The 18,983-nt window shown below is 41.7% G+C and overlaps 1 protein-coding gene across 1 annotated transcript in view; it reads right to left on the reverse strand.

The window, feature by feature from the left end:
• Positions 1–18,983, reverse strand: part of cdh23 (cadherin-related 23) — a 326,796-nt gene that overhangs the window by 150,070 nt on the left and 157,743 nt on the right. The window contains 2 exon segments of the mRNA XM_052090034.1: positions 5,532–5,720; positions 10,577–10,689. Of these exon segments, the coding sequence (XP_051945994.1) occupies positions 5,532–5,720; positions 10,577–10,689 (302 nt within the window).

An 18,983-nucleotide genomic window follows, 5' to 3' on the forward strand; every position in this document is an offset into this window, starting at 1 on the left:
TTAGCCCTATTGGGGGCTGGGCGTGCTTAGTGCCCTTCTGGCCCTGCCTGCTGCCAGGCTTTTCCCCGCCTCTCTAGGGCTGGGGAGGGGGACGAGTGGAGGGGGAAAAAAAGAGGAGAAAGTGCAAAGCGGAGCGACAGCGAGAGAGAGAGAGGAGATAGAGGAATAACCTGGTTCACCCAGATAAACTGCCGCCCGGCACTCAGCCACTCCCCAACCTCTGGCGGATGACAGCTCACTCCTCCCCTGGTGGACGGTAGTGGGTCCTGCAGCCCCGGGCAGATGGTCACGCTCCTCCCGCTTCTCTCTCTTTTGTTTTCTATAAGGGGAAACGGCAGCGTGCCTCAGAACCTCGGTGGCCATCAGTGACATCTCCGTCCCTGGGCGGACAGCCGCGGCTGCTCCTCAGTTGGCCGGTATTGGCGAGGACTCCCAAAGAGCGCATCCCTCTTCCTTCACGGGCTTCGGCACCAATGTAACAAGGTTACTAGCATCATGGGAAAGGATGAGGTAGGACCTGGCTGAACTGTCAAAATACTGATTTAATGAAAACTTAAACAAAAATTCACAGAACACAAACGCACACACTGTAGCTGCATCTCTCCCAAACTGCTGCATTCCCTCTCCTCGACTGATTAGCCCGATTGGGGGCTGGATGTGCGTAGTCATGGCCCGGCTCTGCCATCCTCCTTGTCACAGACACGTTCACACATATGACACTATGCTTGTGAACTGTTTCCACATGACTTACAAAGAAGAAAGAGTGAAAACTATTCACACATATGCGTTCCATGAGAAGTGCTTGCACTGACCTGAACTGCCACTGAACCTCTGAATACACAGTGAATCAGACACGTTCACGTGCGTATCTGTATGTCTAAATGCATTTCATTTTTCTTATGCCACTCCAAGACTTCTTACAGGTGGTTGGATGATGATCAAAATTACCCATCACAGCACAAAAAGTACCTCCTTTTGACGTGTGGTGGGTGCTAATGTCATAACATGATCAGAGACAAGACTCACCGTGATCAAGGGTCTGCTATCTCTACTCTGCTTTGTTGACTGTCTGCAAAGAGCTGTAAAATGTGACTGATGCTGTACTTCCTGTGCAAGAGGAAATGCTCACACTACAGAAAACACAGAATTCCTTTTTTGCCATTTCTTTTTTTCCAGAACAGGTTATGGGAAATGATGGGAGCATTGGGATTTGGAAATGTTGCGAGTCAGATACGATCAAGCACCTACCACTCTTGCTATATATGGGAATTAGCCTATGTTGTAGGAGTTAGGAGGGATAATGTTCAGAATAAAAATGTTCTCAAAAAATGGTGTAAGGTAAAATAAGGACACTTAGCAGCAAGATGGAAATAATTGGAGAATAAAACTATTTTCATGTGCCAATAAAAAGTGACAGGACAGTAAAATAGACCTTATTCACAGCAGCTCCATCTTTATTTTTGACAGGAATGACAACGAGGCTGTGAGGGATGGAGGTACAGTCTCTTCGATAAACTGACCTGTAATTAGGGCCGGAGGACCGAGGTGCAAGGACCCTATTTTATCTGCTCTGTCTATTATTGTTCCGTATTCTTTTCCCAAATGAATCGCATTTTTGAAAGCCTAAACATACTCGAAAACTGAAAATTTGCCGTGAGCATCTATGTGCCAATATTCAGTTACAATCATAGCCCATACAGTATATAATTTAGTCAGTTTTAATCTAAAGGCCTTGGTGATGTTAAATTGTGAAGATTTTGAGTTTTCGTTGAAGACGTGGCGACCTGACAAATTTCGATATTAAATTTCGATTTGAGGCCTAAACATTCTCGAAAATTCATGGAACTTTGGACACGTCTCAAAAGTGGGGAGAATTTAAATCTGATAGTGGTTTTAGAATTAATTGTGGCAAAATGGCCCAATAGCGCCACCTACAAAATTTAAACGAAGCACCCCTCACGCCACGTTTCACCTACACGTAATAAAATCAGTAGGCATAGTCAGTCATTGTGATTTTTCCTTTAAAGCTTTGCTCAGTTTTTGCCATTTCCTGGCCTTGTACTTTAATGAACTCCTAGAGATTAAATCAGATCAACATTATATTCAGTCAATCTAATCGAAAGGCCTTTGCGATGCTAAATTGCGAAGCTTTTGAGTTTTCTTTGAACGGTGTGTCCGTGGCGGCCTGGCATATTTCGATGTTTTGCCATGAGACAGGAAGTTGTTGTAACTCAAACATACAATGTCCAATATGCTCCAAACTTCACATGTTTTATAAGCGTCCCAGCCTGAATACTTCTATATGCCAATATTCAGTTATAGTCATAGCGCCACCTACTGGCAACAGGATATATCATGTTTTACACTGTAACAATATTTAAGTGCTAAAAAATGCAAAGAAATTGGAGTGAAATTCCCCTGGCACAGCAGCCCCAATGTGCACAAGCTTGTAGCTTTAATTTAAAGTGTTTTTGGATTGTTTGGCTGAACAAATACATAAACATGAGCTGTGGAAAATCAAATGGGATCTAGGAGCTTTTCTGTGAAGAGTGTCTATAATACCTACTATAAGTGTAAAATAACAGTTACACTTCACAATAAGTTTCCATTCATTAACATTAGTTAATGCACAAGGTATCATGAACAAAAAGTTAATATTAGTTAATTTGTGCAATAATGTATATTATGTCAAAATACGCATATACTGTACGCAACCTGGTCTCATAGTGAAAACGTGACTCTTCATACATTTTTGCAAAACTTGTTATAAGTGTCTCCAGATACAATTCCCTGCAGTTTCCAGGTGAAATGAACACTGGAGGCACTACAACAACTGTGTGTTTTATTCACTATCACTGAAATCAAGACTTTAATGGCTGATTACTGTATGACTTTATAAATACTTATTTAACTAATTACTCATACCCTGCCATTTTATGATATTCGACACATGTTTACGCTAACACATCTTTTGAAAAGCAATACATTTTAATGTTTCTATTACAGACCCACATACATACAGTACTGTGCAAAAGTCTTAGGCACATAAGATGTTTCACAAACAAATTTGTCTTAAGATGGATATTTATATCTGCAGCTTAAGTGTGTCAATAGGAAATATAAATGTTAGACTCCCAAACATTTATTTTGCAAATAGAAAAGATTAGAATTGAATAACAGGGAGCCCTGCAATAGATGTCATGCCACCCCACTAAACTTTGTGTCAGTCTGAGATTACATAAAGAGGCAGAAGCCATTGAGACAGAATAGATGGAATAACTGTGGAAAATTCTCCAAGATGCTTGGAACATCCTATCTGCCAACAACCAAGAAAAACTTTGTCCAGGTGTAGCTAGGAGAATAGGCAAAGGTGGTCACACCAAATATTGATTTGAGCTTTTTTGGTATGTTTATTGGACTTTGTATGATATTAAGTGATAAATGAAAACTATTTATGTCATTATTTCTGATGTCATCCTCACTATGCAACATTTTGCACAGTACTGTATTTACACTTTTTCCAACACAAATAGCCTGCACGATAGCTCACCAGATAGGACTCTGAGTCAGAGGACCGTGGTTCAACACTTGTCATGAACTCAAGCTGACACGTGGCATGAAAGAGCCATAGAAGCGGCATGTAATTGTGTGGTTGATTCAGAAAATGTGCTTTTTCATTTTGCTTCTGCATTTTAAAACACTAGTGTTTAGTTTCTGGCAAAAGCTTTAGGTTAGGGAGTTATGTTTTGAAAACATCCATCTAAAAATCACCTTAAACCCTCGTTTGAATATGACTTTTGGAGCCCACAGCTGGGTAATTCACTAGTAAAACTGCAGCTAAACGTGTTATACAGCACATACATTTTGAATTGCAAAACTGTTGTCATGGTCATGTACATTTCATGAGATCAGGATGACTGTACAACAAACAAACAATATCTGACTTTAAAAAATTTATAAGTTTGAATGTTGAAATGAAAGAAACCAAGATTTATAAATGCAGTAAAATTATTGTTCATTGTTGGTTTATGTTGACTAATGTAGTTAACTAATGGTAACAATCTATCCATCCATCCATCTTCAACTGTTTATTCGAAGTCGGGTCACAGGGGCAGCTGCTCCAGCAGGGGGCCCCAAACTTCCCTATCCCGAGCCACATTAACCAGCTCTGACTGGGGGACCCCGAGGCGTTCCTGGGCCAGTGTGGAGATATAATCTCTCCACCTAGTCCTGGGTCTTCCCCGAGGCCTCCTCCCAGCTGCACGTGCCTGAAACACCTCCCTAGGGAGGCGGCCAGGGGGCATCCTTACCAGATGCCCAAACCACCTCAACTGACTCCTTTCGACGCAAAAGACCAGCGGCTCTACTCCGAGCTCCTCACCCTATCTTTAAGGGAGAAGCCCGCCACCCTTCTGAGGAAGCCCATTTCGGCCACTTGTACTCGCGACCTAGTTCTTTCGTTCATGACCCAGCCTTCATGACCATAGGTGAGGGTAGGAACAAAAATTGACCGGTAGATCGAGAGCTTTGCCTTCTGGCTCAGCTCTCTTTTCGTGACAACGGTGCGATAGAGCGAGTGCAATACCACCCGCTGTCCCGATTCTCCGGCCAACCTCCCGCTCCATTGTCCCCTCACTCGTGAACAAGACCCCGAGGTACTTGAACTCCTTCACTTGGGGCAACACCTCCTTCCCTACCCAGAGTACGCACTCCATCGGTTTCCTGCTGAGTTAATGGTAACAAATGGAACCTTATTGTAAAGTGTTACCAATCATGCACGCTTCAGCAAACATTTTTCAGGGATGATGAAAATGAATTGTTGATTCACAGTTTTGAATTGACTCAATGAAACCATGTGAACTAATTCACACACATGAATCAGACTCTGAGGATGGTGAAACAGTAAAAAGCGCATTACAATCATTGTAATATTGACTATGTTGCTAACTTTTATATCGCCAGCAAGATTATTGCAACTATATTGTGAATATTCTAGATATTGCTCGGACGTAGTGATCCATTACAGGTGAAAGTGCTGACTATGAAATGCCCATCTCTGCCAGCTTGGAGATCAAAAGTGTGTGGTTGGCCATGTCAAAATCTGCTGACAGATCCAAAAGAATTTGCAAGCAGTTATGTGAGGATGCTGTTCCTGACTTGAGCACTCTGGTTACAGCAAAGAGTGCAGTTTCAGAAGAGTGACTAGGTTTGAAGCTTGACTGACAGGGGTCGAGCAGTATGTTGGAGGAGAGAAAGGTTGACGTCTGACTGATTTAAACATTGTTCCATAGTTATGAAGGGAAGCAGTGTTCAATGACATCACAAAAAGTCAATGTTGGCGAAAATGTCATGTTCGTGAAGACCAGAAAGAAATTTGCAAGCAGCTTTTTTTCATCAGAAGACTTTCAGGAGAAATGACGGTGATATAGACATAAATGTCTGTCTGAATATTCAAAAAATGTGAGAAATAAAATCACGTGGAGAGAAAAATATTCTCTTTCAAAATGTTACTCTTTGTTTGTGTGCCTCACCTCATCTTTGTCTTCGACCTGTATGAAGAGAGGCAGAGCGAAGCCGACCTGGGCGAGCTCTGTGATGAGCACACGATACTCAGAGCTGTTGAATCTTGGCGGATTATCATTTTTATCGATCAGCAGGATGGTGAAGGTGGTCATGACTGTGGCAGCCGAGGTTGTGCGATCGTCATTCAACTCTGTGGCCTATAGAGAGACAAAAAAGAGGCAAATAAAGTATTTCATATGATGCAATCCCAGAAAATATTTATATATAAGACCCCACAAAAAGTATTTGGACAATTAAAAATGTATAAATGGCAAAATAATTATATTATGCATTTCTCAGAACTAACGTCACTTTTCGGAGCCATTTTTGCAATTACTTTAAAGTGATATCAAGGTCATTTTAGTGGAAATATGAAGTCAGTTCCCCTCAAGTTCACAGAGGTGTCCTAGCAGAGTAACCACAAGTGAAGTTCATCACATTAATGTTTGACAATCAGAAGGTTTCCAAATACTTGGTCAGAATTTCGAACAGTATATCTATAGCACCTAAAACAACCTTCTTTTTGTGTCATGTTTTGCATAAAAAACGTGCTTGTGATAACTTTCTTCAAAATAAATGCAAATGTATTTTATATTTTGATGTCTAACGCAATGACATTCACACAATTTAAGCTTGACTTTAAGGGATAGTTCAGCCAAAATGATAAGTTCTTTCATCATTTACTCACTCTCATGCCATCCCAGATGCATGAATTTCTTCTTCAGCAGAACACAAATAAATATTTTAGTAAACTATTTCAGCTCTGTAGGTCCATACAATGCAAGTGTATGGTGACTAAAACTGTGAAGCTTCAAAAAACTCATAAAGGCAGCATGAAAGCAATCCATATGACCCCAGTGGTTAAATTCATGTCTTCTGAATGATTCTAATTGATTTTTGGGTGAGAAATGAGCAAAATGTAACTTTTTCACTATACATCTAGCCATTGCATGGTCTCTAGACATGATCATAATTTCAAGCTCGATTACACTTCTTAGTGCTTGACGCATGCGCAGAGCTTAATCGAGCTTAAATTCATGATCGCCAAGGAGACTGCTGATGACAAGCTTTATAGTGATTGTCTTCCACAGACAAAAATAACAGAATACAGTTATGGCACAACGTTAGTGTGAGTAAATAAGCACATTACTTTCATTTTGGGGTGAACTATTGCTTAAAAAGGAGCTATAAAAATAGGAAGAAAAAGCAAAAGAAAAAAAGAGAAATGTTATTGTAACAAAGCATGTAAAAAGCAGATAGGATACGAGAGAGAGAGAGAGAGGTGACAATAGGGAAAGTGGCAGTAAGCAGCTTTAACATTTAGTCTTCAATCTCTTCCATTTGTTCAGCACGGCCTCACTATTAAATCAAAAGGGTGGATTCTGAGAGAAATCCCAGCGATCTGCAGTAAGTGGGGGCACACGGGGGACAGCGCAGGAAGAAAGACACAGGCAATACGATTTAGAATGAACAAGTCTTATCGACAGGAAACAATTGCTCATATTCACGTTGTTCTTTTTCCTCTTTCTCTTTCATTCTCTCTCCTACTCTTTTTGAGTGGTGGCCTTAGAATCAGACAGAAATAAAAAGGAGTAATTGTGTTATGTGATGGAGGATTGCGGGGTGAATTGAGGATGGAGTTTGGGGGCGACACTGAAGGTTCAGGTTAATCATGGAATTGTGTGGTTTAGCACCCCTTTGCCCATCTCTTCTTTATCCCTTCATCTAATGAATGCACTGACCCCCAGCCCGATGTACTCTAGCCTATCCAAGCTCCGTGAAGTTGAGAAATTAGTTTTATTACTTTTCACTCAAAATCAATAATGCCACCAATGAGCGAGAGAGCGAGAGAGAGAGAAAGAGAGGGACAGAGAGAGTAATAAGGTAAAGGGATAAAAAGAAAAACAAAGGAGATGAGACGATGGAGGGGGAGATAGATAATGAAAATCTATAAGTTATGAATATTTTGGGAGATTTCTCATGTTTTTGCTTTGTTTTGAGTTGCAGTTTGTTGTGGCGATCATTGATTTCAATTTAGACAACTAAGGATGTGGTTTATAACTTAAGGAATCCAAAATGCAGTTAGGAAAGTGTCAAGGTGGGAATGTATAAAATGGTGCGCACACATCGAAAAAGCACCCAATATTCAGCAAACATCGAAATGTAACTACTGTATTGTAATATTGAGAGGGAGCCTATGCAAACAGTGCAAAAATCCTATGGTGATTAACATTTATCTGTGATAATTATCCTAATAAAAACGAATAGTTCTGGTCCAAAATTCTGATTGGATGAGCCGCTGTAAAATTGCTGATAAATGCACACCTGTGACCTGTGATCAGTTGGACTCTATGTTAATGTGTCAAGTTGCTACGTTGCCTGGAAACAGAATGATTACAGAATACATGCTGTAAAATGTCATTTGTAACATATTCCATTAGATTACTCAAGGTCAGTAACATAATCTAAATACTTTGGATTACTTCTTCAGCACTGGCAGATTTTTTCACTTGTTTTAAATATAAAAACTCTCCCAGTACAGTAAGACAAAATACACATGTTTAAAATATGTCCTCTGAAAAACCTAAATAACTTATATAGTGTTGTTTCTAAAACAAGATAAATCAAATTTATCTTGTTTTAGGATTTTTAGATATTTTTACAGAATACGATTTTTGCCCTAATATCAAAGGTCTTAATAGAAAAAAAATATATATGATCCAACATGAATTTTCTTGATAAAAAAATATGATCGTGCCTGTTAACATGTGCATGTAAAATGGCTAGAAATAGCATATTAGCTTAGTGTAAAGATGACAATTAACACAGAGTTTATTTATATTTCTTCTGCTCCAAACCTAATTATCTGTCTGCAATCAACTGATTTGAAATGAGAGTATATTAAAAAAATCACAAGGTAAAACAGCATATAATGTGTAGTTGTAATGTTTTCAATTTATCAAAGGGTGAATATCATTTATTCATGATTGTTGGTGCCAGACGGGCTGGTTTGAGTATTTCTGTAACGGCTGATCTCCTGGGATTTTCACGCACAACAGTCTCTAGAATTTACTCAGAATGGTGCAAAACACAAAAAACCATCCAGTGTGGGGCAGTTCTGTGGATGGAAATGCATTGTTGATTAGACAGGCCAACAGAGAATGGCCAGACTGGTTTGACCTGACAAAGTCTTTGATAACTCAAATAACCGCTCTGTACAATTGTGATGAGAAGAATATCATCTCAGAATGATATTTTGTTTCGGCGACATGAGGGGGACCTACAAAATACTAATTTTGTCGCTAATCAGTGTATATATATATATATATATATATATATATATATATAACAGTTAGTTCCGCCATCAGCACTCAGACGCTTCACTGTCTGTATCATTCCACTTGTGTTTGTCATCCTAAACTAAAGTGTAAGAGCAGTGCAGATGTGTTAAGAGCTAATGTTGGCTATGTGTCTATTATTACATCTTTTTTTTTTTTTTTTTCACATTATATATGTTAGCCAGCAGGTAGTGGAAAAAGATAATTTTTGTGTGTAATATGAGCCAGTTGGTGACGTGAAGTGAATCCATTAGTCATTGTTTACATAGAACAGTGCTCCATGATCGCTGTATTACTAATACATTACTAAAGCTAGGGAATAGCATTAAATGGCTTTAAACTAACAACTTCAGCATTAAGGCTAATCACAACTGAGAGACACAACAGACTGATTGATTACAGAATTCAAGATACATTTTTTATCCACTTTGGATACATATGGTTTAAAATGACTGTTGTGCACTGGCTACCATGATTATTTTTTTAAGTTGGTCTAAATTAAAATCTGCATGCCCTTCTTTATCTAACTTTTATCTAACTTCTCTTTCACGCTGGTTCTCCCTTTCCCTCTTGCACATTTCTATTCCCATATATACACCCTCAAGAGAAGGTAAAGAGGTGTGTGTGTGTGTGTGTGTGTGTGTGTGTGTGTGTGTGTGTGTGTGTGTGTGTGGAGACAGACTATTTGGGGGCCCTAAAGGCCCCTGCTTAACTGACCTCTCAGAGATGGAGAGACAGGAACAAAGCATTTCCATGGTTCAGGTCTAGGGGGATATTAAAATGTGCACATACACACACACACACACACAAACAAACACCACCACCAAAGTTTGGCCCTTGAACTGTCAGCATGGCACTGAGATAACGATGACATGTCACACACACACTCACACACATCTACTCTCACATGGTCAGTCATTCCCACAGACTGCTGCAACAGAGGGGTGTAATAGATTTGTAACATTGCATAAAAAGAGTGAATTCATCCATGCAGTATCAGAACCCTCCAAAAACACAAACACTACAAATAAGACTGCCTATTATTTGGAATGTGTTGTGATAAAAGTGTAAATTTGATTACTTTCATTAGCATTATTTCATTTTATCATGTATTTTCTTTTTTTCTTTCTTTCTTTTAGATATAAACCAATTGTAACGGTCCTGAATGTAGATTGGTCAGTGCAGCGTTCAGCCATGCTAACATAAACAATAATGCTTAGCATTGTTTACGGTGTTACAAATCTAGAAGAATTAATATGAATATAACGTTTATGCATGCATAAATCACTTGCTCAATATGCCCACTAAGCCTGGAAATCAGCCCAGAGTAAATGTTTATCAAAATATAATGTGTTTTTAAAGGTGTATTTAAAGCTGCTGTATCAGTGTGGACTCTTGCACACACTGCAAATATTTAGTGTAGAATCAATACTGCATTTGGCAGAGTTCCCAATGAGTGTTGCACAGGGGACTAGAGGCAACCCAGATTTTCTATACAGGACAATGTTTTTAGATTCTTTCATTAATAATATAGACTTTAGATATATAATATTATTTTATGTTATTCATTTAACTTCATTATTGAACTCTAAACATTAGCAACAAGACTTTAGTAATGCATTAGTATGGCATCATATGAGCACCCCTTCCCATAGTTAGTCACATTTGAGTCGCACCATCACTGTGAGGGTGAATCCGGATGAGTAAAGTGGGTTTTCCCTGTCCAGCTGTCCACTCACAGTCAAAGATCCACTGATGTAGTCCAGAGCAAACATGCTGTTGGTGTTACCTGATGAACAGAATGAAAAAGAAAGGTGAATACAGGGACAAAGCAGAATTTATTTTAAATGTTTAAAGGCAACATTTGTGTCAAAACACGCTTTTGTTTGCATTACATACTACCATATTAAACCCAAAAGTTTGTGCCCTGAATACACTCATTTAGCTTTTCATATTTTAAGTTTGGTGGGTCGTAATTATAGAGTAGTTTAAGTTCTTAGCCCAAACCCAAAGGTTGTAGGTCAAACCCTCAGAGGCAATCTGTAAAGAGAGTTCCCTTATCACAATTCTGCCCTTGAGCATGGCACCTAACCTCAGCTCCAGAGGGGACTGTTACTATCATCTACCATGATCTGTGGGTTTAAAATAATTTATAATTTCTCTACTGGTAATTAGGGTTGCATGGCATGACAGTATATAGATGATGTGCAAAATGTGCCAAATGGAAGAGATTTTGATATATTTCGCTAGATTTGTTTGGATGTGCATTTGCAGAAATTACACACTTCACCACCCCACATTGTTCCAAATTCATATGACACATTTCTTCATTTGAACACAAAAAGATATGTACAGTAAGGTAGAATGCAAGCCTCAGTCATCGTTCAGATTTATTAAGATCTTGAAAACTTCTATCATAAAGATTCTCCTATTATTTTTAGGATATATATACACTAGTGTTTAGGTCAACAAAAATCCTCCTCTAAATAGCAGTGTAACGAGTTTCACAGCATGGGCAAGGAGGAGGCGGGAACCGGCTGATAAGCAACGTAAACTTTAATGACAGAACAGAACTCAAACATAACATAAAAGGAGGCCTGTGTAGCTCAGCGAGTAAAGACGATGACTACCAACCCTAGAGTCGCAAGTTTGAATCCAGGGCATGCTGAGTGACTCCAGCCAGGTCTCCTAAGCAACCAAATTGGCCCAGTTGCTAGGGAGGGTAGAGTCAAATGGGGTAACCTCCTCGTGGTCGGTGGGGCGCGTGTTGAGTTGTGTGTGGATGCTGCGGAGCATAGCGTTGAGCCACCACACACGTTATGTTTCCATGGTAACGCGCACAGCAAGCCATGTGATAAGATGTGCGAATTGACGTTCTCAGACGTGGAGGCAACTGAGATTCGTCCTCTGCCACCCAGGTTGACGTGAATCAATACGCCACCACAAGGACATAGAGTGCATTGGGAATTGGGCATTCCAAATTGGGGAGGAAAAAAAACATAATATAAAAGTGCTTTACAGCAAACAAAACAAAGACGCACACACACAACACATGCATCTCTCTCTCTCTCTCTCTCTCTCGAACTGGCATCCCGGCCTCTCCTTATCTCTCACCCACTGATTAGCCCAGCCACGCCCTCCTCCTCTACCCATCATGCTGGTTTTGGGTAATTACTTTGGTGCTCAGAAGCAGTGGCCCAAACTTTAGGGCTACAATAGAACGTTAAACTGTGGCTTTTCATTTTGATACTCCGTTTATAAACTGTTCATCTCATTAACGCCTCACATTGCTTAATTATAGGATACTTCAGTAATTCATCTATTTTATTTCATATCTTTCTTTCTCAGTCCATCTTGCACAGCTGCACTGTTTATTCACCACATGCTAATTAAGTCCAGCAGATTCAGATGACACATTCAGAGCAATACAAATACTGTCTGTTACAGCCTCCCTTTCCTCTCTGAACCTCACAACCCATACAAACATGTACTACTAAAGATCACCAGCCCCATCACTCCTTTCATCCAGCTCTCCATTGCTCTGTTCTCTACAGAGTGCAAAAGTGCCAACCCACTTTCTCAAACGTCTTGTATTTTTACTATACAATTTTTTTCCAGAGGGATTTCATAAAATACTTCATGAAAGAGTTCTAAGTCATACATAAAACTAACCAGCTCTGAGGTGAATCACAACCTAAAATAGTGGCAGATACTGTATCATTTACACCCCAATTCTGGTGCAAATAATGGTAGATACTAAATACTAATTGCTCCCTGATGCAAATAGTGTCAGATACTATTTGCACCCATATTTAAATACTAACACACAGTATGGGTATCACTGCAGTGTGTCCCACAGACACACTACATTAAGTTCAACCCCTAAAGCTAACCTTAACCTTACCTTAGAAAAATTACTTGGGTTTTACTAAAGTAGCCATGGTGTCACGTGGGAATGAATGCAATCAACAGACCCCGCATCTGGATTAAACCCTTCTCTGACATACACCCCGACATTCACCATGACCAAATCACTGCGATTAAATCAACATTTTTTGTCATTTTTCCTATTATTTTAAGTAGCACTAAAGGAAATATTAAGAGTGGAAACAGGAAATTGGTTGGGAAAAAGAGTGGGACAAAACATGGATCCGAACCATGGTCGATAAGACAACAGTACACATTCACACATTGTCTTTACACCCCATACCACTGCAGTAACATCTATTGGTTTGTTTGTCGTATATTTCTGTGGTTCCACCAGACTATTGGGGTGCAAATAGCTGCCCGGTGTGGCAAATGCTATTTACACAGGGTTGCAAATAGACACTCTGGAAAAGTTAACCTACTTTTTCTGATTTCATTGATCAGTCTGTCATGGAAGTGGTCAGTCGCTGCAAAACACTTTTGGCGTGCTTTGTTTGCCATGATTCTCTGGTGGATATAATCTCTTCAGAATCAAGGGTAATGTAGTTCTATCAGGTAGACTCGCAGACTTGAGTGAAATTGAAGAGGACATTTATTTGATGAATATAAAACAGAAAAGTAATGTCTCTCTCTTTGGCGTAAGCCCCGTCTGGCGGTCCAAAGTTGTAGTACTCGGAACAGTCATATCCTGCCGGAGATAGGAGGCAGGGGCGAGGAGCCTACCCCCGTGTAGGACGGGACTCAACTGGTGGTGGTGGGGTGGCGGAGGTTCCCAAGTTAGCACACTGAAACAACAATGTGATAGATTGTGTGCAGACTTATAAAGAAATGCCTTACATGTGATTGGCTGGGAATTACCCAGCTAATGGTGCGATGATGTACAGCTGCTAGTCTTCCCGCTAGAACTACGCTGCGCTTAGATTTATTTACTACAAATTCTGAAATTAAATTAGATTTCTTAAAAATGTCATTAAAATAATGCTGTCTGAATGTGACAACAGAAACACCACAGATTAACAACCTCAGAGCTCACGTCAGGTCTGTCTTTAAAGGTGCATATGGTATCGTTAAAAATAACGATTTCTCCCCCCATTTCTCCTCATTCCCCAGCGCTCAAACTCTCATTCTTTAATCAGACCCATCTCATCTCAAGTGTTCACTATTGTTATGCTAAATTGGACATAGCCACATCATTGCCTCATTGGTATTGGATTGAGACTGAGCTTGTTGAGCATGCACGATTAAGAGCTGCCCTGCAGAGATAGCTGTGATTTATGAATTCAAATAGCAACCTGAACCATCTGCATAGTGAAAATCAAACAATGGGAGTATCCAGATTGATTGAGAAAGCAAGAACTGAGTTTATGCGAGAGCGAATATATTGGCTCCTCTGGGCATTGGCAGCAAATTAGAACACACACTTTAATTCACTTTCCCAAATGCCCAGTGTGAGATCAAATGTGCGACTAAAGGCTGTGGCAACCTGATGTATTCATTAAAATTAGCATGTTTGGCATCACTGGAGTAAAACCACTGAAGAGACTGCTGATTTGAAAATGATAATATTCCTTATCTGGGAATGCAAATGTATTTTTTAAGGTGAGGAGATGCTGAGTCATTTCAGAGATAGCCGTGAGCATGTACTATTCACAGACATAGCATTATAATTTTATGATCACATAATATTGATGCGGAGAGAATTTATGGACTTGAAATATATTCTCACCACACAATGATGAAATGTCACATAGCTTCCCTTGCAAAACAATATTAAAGAAATAGTTCTCCCAAAAACGATAATCCTGATATTATTTACACACCTGATATTATTTGACACGCATGTCATTCCAAACTCATATGCTATATTTTTTCCATCTAAAAAGGACAAAAAATACTGTAAAAGTAGTCAATATGACTCATGTGCTATATTCCACACCAACATTTATCACAAAGGCATTTAAATAAATTCTCAGAATTAACAACAGTAAAACATATTAATAATAGTATGTCTGCCTATGTATTTTATTCATGCACTATTATTAATATTATTGTTGTTTTATGTTATTCATTTATTTATTTTTCATAATATTATCTTATGATATATATATATATATACACACACACACACACTACAGGTCTGTTGAATGCTTAATTCTGATTGGTTGATGGATGTTCTAAGGTGTGCAATTATTTTTCAGGGAAACGCATTGCTCTGAAATCCGTCTTCCATGAGGGGCTTAACCACCTGGAAGTAGTTCCAGGTCTTGAATGCATAAAGGTTCCATATCACTTCGCAAAATTATTTAAGTTATTTCAAAGAGCCTTACAGGCTACCACAACAAAATAATCATTAGAACAAGACATTGGTTAAATACATTGGATAAGAATGACAAAAAATGTCTATAATCTCGCGCTCCTCATCTCACCCGCACTTAGACACACTCACACATATAAACATGCGTGTATATATATAGTAGTCCATATGACCCATCATTCAAAACATGGGTTTTCATACCACTGCTACACCGATGACACTCAGCTCTACTGGTCTTTCCAGCCCAACGATCCCACAGTGATTGCTCGGATCTCAGTCTGCCTGACACACATCTTGGCCTGGATGAAGAGCTCAACTCAACCTAAGCAAAGACCGAGCTTTCCTTCTTTCCAGCCAACCCTGCTGTTGAACACAACATCATCATTCAGCTAGGTTCATCTACGATAATACCATCCAAACGGTCTGAAATTTAGGGATAACCATCAACAACCAACTCAATTTAAATGACCACATCTCAAAAACAACCCAATCATGTAGATTTACAATCTATAGCATCAGGAAGATAAGCCCCTTCCTCTCTGAACAAGACACATAACTCCATGTTCAGTCTCTTGTCATACCTAGACTGGACTACTGTAATGCTCTGTTAGCTGGCCGTCCTGTATGCACAATTAAGTAAATGATCCAGAATGCAGCAGCACATCTGGCCTTCAACGAAACCAAGAGAATGCATGTTACACCTCTCCTTATCTCTCTCGCGTATACTTGCCTCGCGGACATGATAAATATGTCTATAGAAAGCTTTTAATTGTTTGTTTTGAACCAAAACAAACAAATATTCTCTGATTGTGTAAACCGCATGAAACCAACGAGAGGTACAATCTTTCCCGTTTGAGTTCATTATCGTTTTTTGGAAGAAGACAAGCTGTGAATTTACCTCAGAAGAAGAGCGTGATCAGATACGGCCTTTCTAACACAAAAAGTCTCACAAAAGTTAATTTTGTGAGTGAAAACTGGAGTCTACAGAATCTAGTATGCGTTTTATGGCCTTACTTCAGAGACTTAAAAATTACAAACCACGGATATTCTTGATTTTCTCCAAAATGCAAACATGTTTGGAGGCTCTTATGTTACAACACTGCTGAGAAGATGATGCAGTTTATTCATTCAGTTTGTTAATTATTCATGCTTGACATGATGACTACAATCATATCAACTGTATCTGGGCAAAACTGTGTATTGTTATCTCAAAGCAAGTTATGGAATTTGGAATCAAGGAAGCCTTTTTTTATCAAAAGTCCAAAAACCTCTCCAAACAAGTGATCTGAGGGTTCTCTTACGAGAGGTTCTCTCGTATTGCGTAAGCTAGCTTACGCTACGGGAAAGATTAATCTTTTCTGAGATATTGAAGCCAAAAAATTATCCTTAATTTTGTATCCATTGTCAACGCAGTGCAGCAACTGCATACCTTTAGCGGGCTAGCTAGCGAGCTCATTGGTTGCTCTGCGGCAACTGCTGCAGCCTATAGACGATCTTGAGTGAACTTGCATCCAATGACAGGCACCCGCGCCGTCACTGTATCAAAGCCCGCCAGAATGGGCGGGGCTAGAGTGCATATAAGCGTACGTTCGTAGGCTGGAACCCTGATTTTCATCTCTTCGCATCTCTGAACTGCAGAAGCCGCGTCGCCGTTCGAGGGGCATCTAGCAAGCGTGGACAGCGCTCGAAGAAGCCAGCCATCTTCGCCACCTTCAGCCATCCTGCGAGCTACGCCATCCGGCGACGTATCCTTTTTAGAGCAAGATAGTTCCTCAGCAAACTTCACAAAAAGAGCAACGAGCGTCTTTTTTAAGATGCCTCGCACCACCTGCACCTCATGCCGCGCCCCTCTCAGCGCCGGAGACCGCCACCTCATCTGCGCTCTCTGCCTGGGACTGGAACATGCAGAGCTCGCCTCGCTGACGGGCGGATGCGACCTCTGCGAGGAGCTTCCGATGTCGACCCTGCGGGCTCGACCCGAGCACTCAAAACCGGCGGCGCCTTCGCTTCGCCGTGCAGAAAGAAGCGCCGCTCCCAAAGACTGCCAGAACCGGTGTTAGAAGCGACTACCTCGCCGGAGCCGCTCCTCGAGCCTCGCTCACCCTCCCCGCCTCGGACGCCGCGAGTTGCCGCCGAGCGGCCGCGACTGTTGCCATCTCGGATGACGAGGCGGAGGATAAGGGCTGCTGTTCCATCATGGCTTCGACAGCGAGGAGTGGTCAGGCTCCCAAGCCTCCTCCTCGCCCAGGAATCCAGCAGGATCCGCGCCGGAGTCGAGGAAGAACTAACGCGCCTCCTCACACAGGCCATCGACTGCCTCGGGCTCGAGTGGTCACCGCCCTCTGAGCAGGCTCCCAACAGACTCGACGGCTGCTTTCTTCAGAGCCGTCGCCGCACGGCGCCCGCGGCCCGGGCTGATCCCTTCCTACCGGAACTCCACGCCGAGCTCTCTAAAGCGTGGAACGCGCCTCTCTCGGCCAGGAACCGATCCCATGTCTCCACCTCTCTCGCTTTGGTGGACGGCGTCACCGAGAGGGGCTACTCTTCGGTTCCACGGTGAGTGGCATTGTTGACCGTTTTGCGGAAGTCCAGAAAGCCACCCAAGCCATGAATCTCTTCCTGCCTCGTCGCGCTAGCTCCTCTGCAGGCCGCCCACGTGACCAGCCTCCTGCACGAGCCTCTTCACAGCGCCCAGCTCAGCAAAGCCAGACTTCTCAGCGCCGACAGGGCGGCCACCCTAGAACGCGCTCAGACAGCAGCCGCAGACTGCCGCCCCCCCCCCCCCGTGGGCCTCGGCCTAAGATTGCGCTGAAACCTGAGCAACCGCAGTCCTCCTAGCTTTGTTGAGGCAACGATGGCTCAGTCCCACCGCGGCCGGACCACCGTCAAAGCTTCGCCCCCTGTCAGTCCCCTTCTCTCAGGCTACTGCAGTGGTGGATTCAGCAGCCAACAAGCCGGTGATACTGCCCGCTTGCCTGCACTCAAATGCCGTTTTCATGGCGACCCAAAGAAATCTTGTAAAAAGCAAACATGCTTTATGTGTAGAAAATGTGCCCACAATTCAGTGTTCACCCCTACACACAAGCATTACACTTCCCGTGTCCCTATCAGAGCCCACTCACATAAAGCAGGCACAGCCAGCTCGAGTGTTAGAGTCAATAAACGCACCACCGAATCCGTGCGCGCGCCCCTTCTCTGCCCGCTCTGTCACACGGCCAGCAAACACCTCTCTGTATGTAAGTCCCATGCCCGTGACTATGCTCGCGCGTCACTTCACAGATGTGACTCTTTCCCCATTCACAGAAGTCACTCAGTTCGGGAAGTCACTCACAGAACAGCCTGTCCCTGCTGTCTGCGAGTAGTCATGCATAAGCTCAGTAAGCGCGCGCACACATTCTGTTCAGCTCGCTGTGTGCGGCAATCAGGGCGACTTGGCCATTCACCCTCTAGCGTCATGCTTCAAAGCGTGGAAAGCTATCCCAGGGATATCCAAATGGGTGTTAAGCACAATAAAACAGGGCTATTTGCTACAGTTCGATCGCCGCCCTCCCCGCTTCAGAGCACGGCTCGAAACTACTGTGAACACGGAAGCAGCCTGCATGCTTCGTTCAGAAATAGCAAACCTTCTGTGCAAAAGGGCCATAGAGAGAGTGCCACCTTCTCTGAGCGAGTCGGGGTTTTACAGCCGTTATTTTCTTGTCACCAAGAAAGACAGCGGCCTCAGACCAATATTAGATCTCAGGGTTTTGAACAAGGTGCTCGCAAAAAGACCGTTCAAAATGCTTACAATCAGGAAACTCCTCGTGCATGTGCGCCAGGGGGACTGGTTTATTTCTCTCGAT

This window comes from Xyrauchen texanus, chromosome 24 (genome assembly GCF_025860055.1).
Source record: "Xyrauchen texanus isolate HMW12.3.18 chromosome 24, RBS_HiC_50CHRs, whole genome shotgun sequence".
Lineage (NCBI taxonomy): Eukaryota > Metazoa > Chordata > Actinopteri > Cypriniformes > Catostomidae > Xyrauchen > Xyrauchen texanus.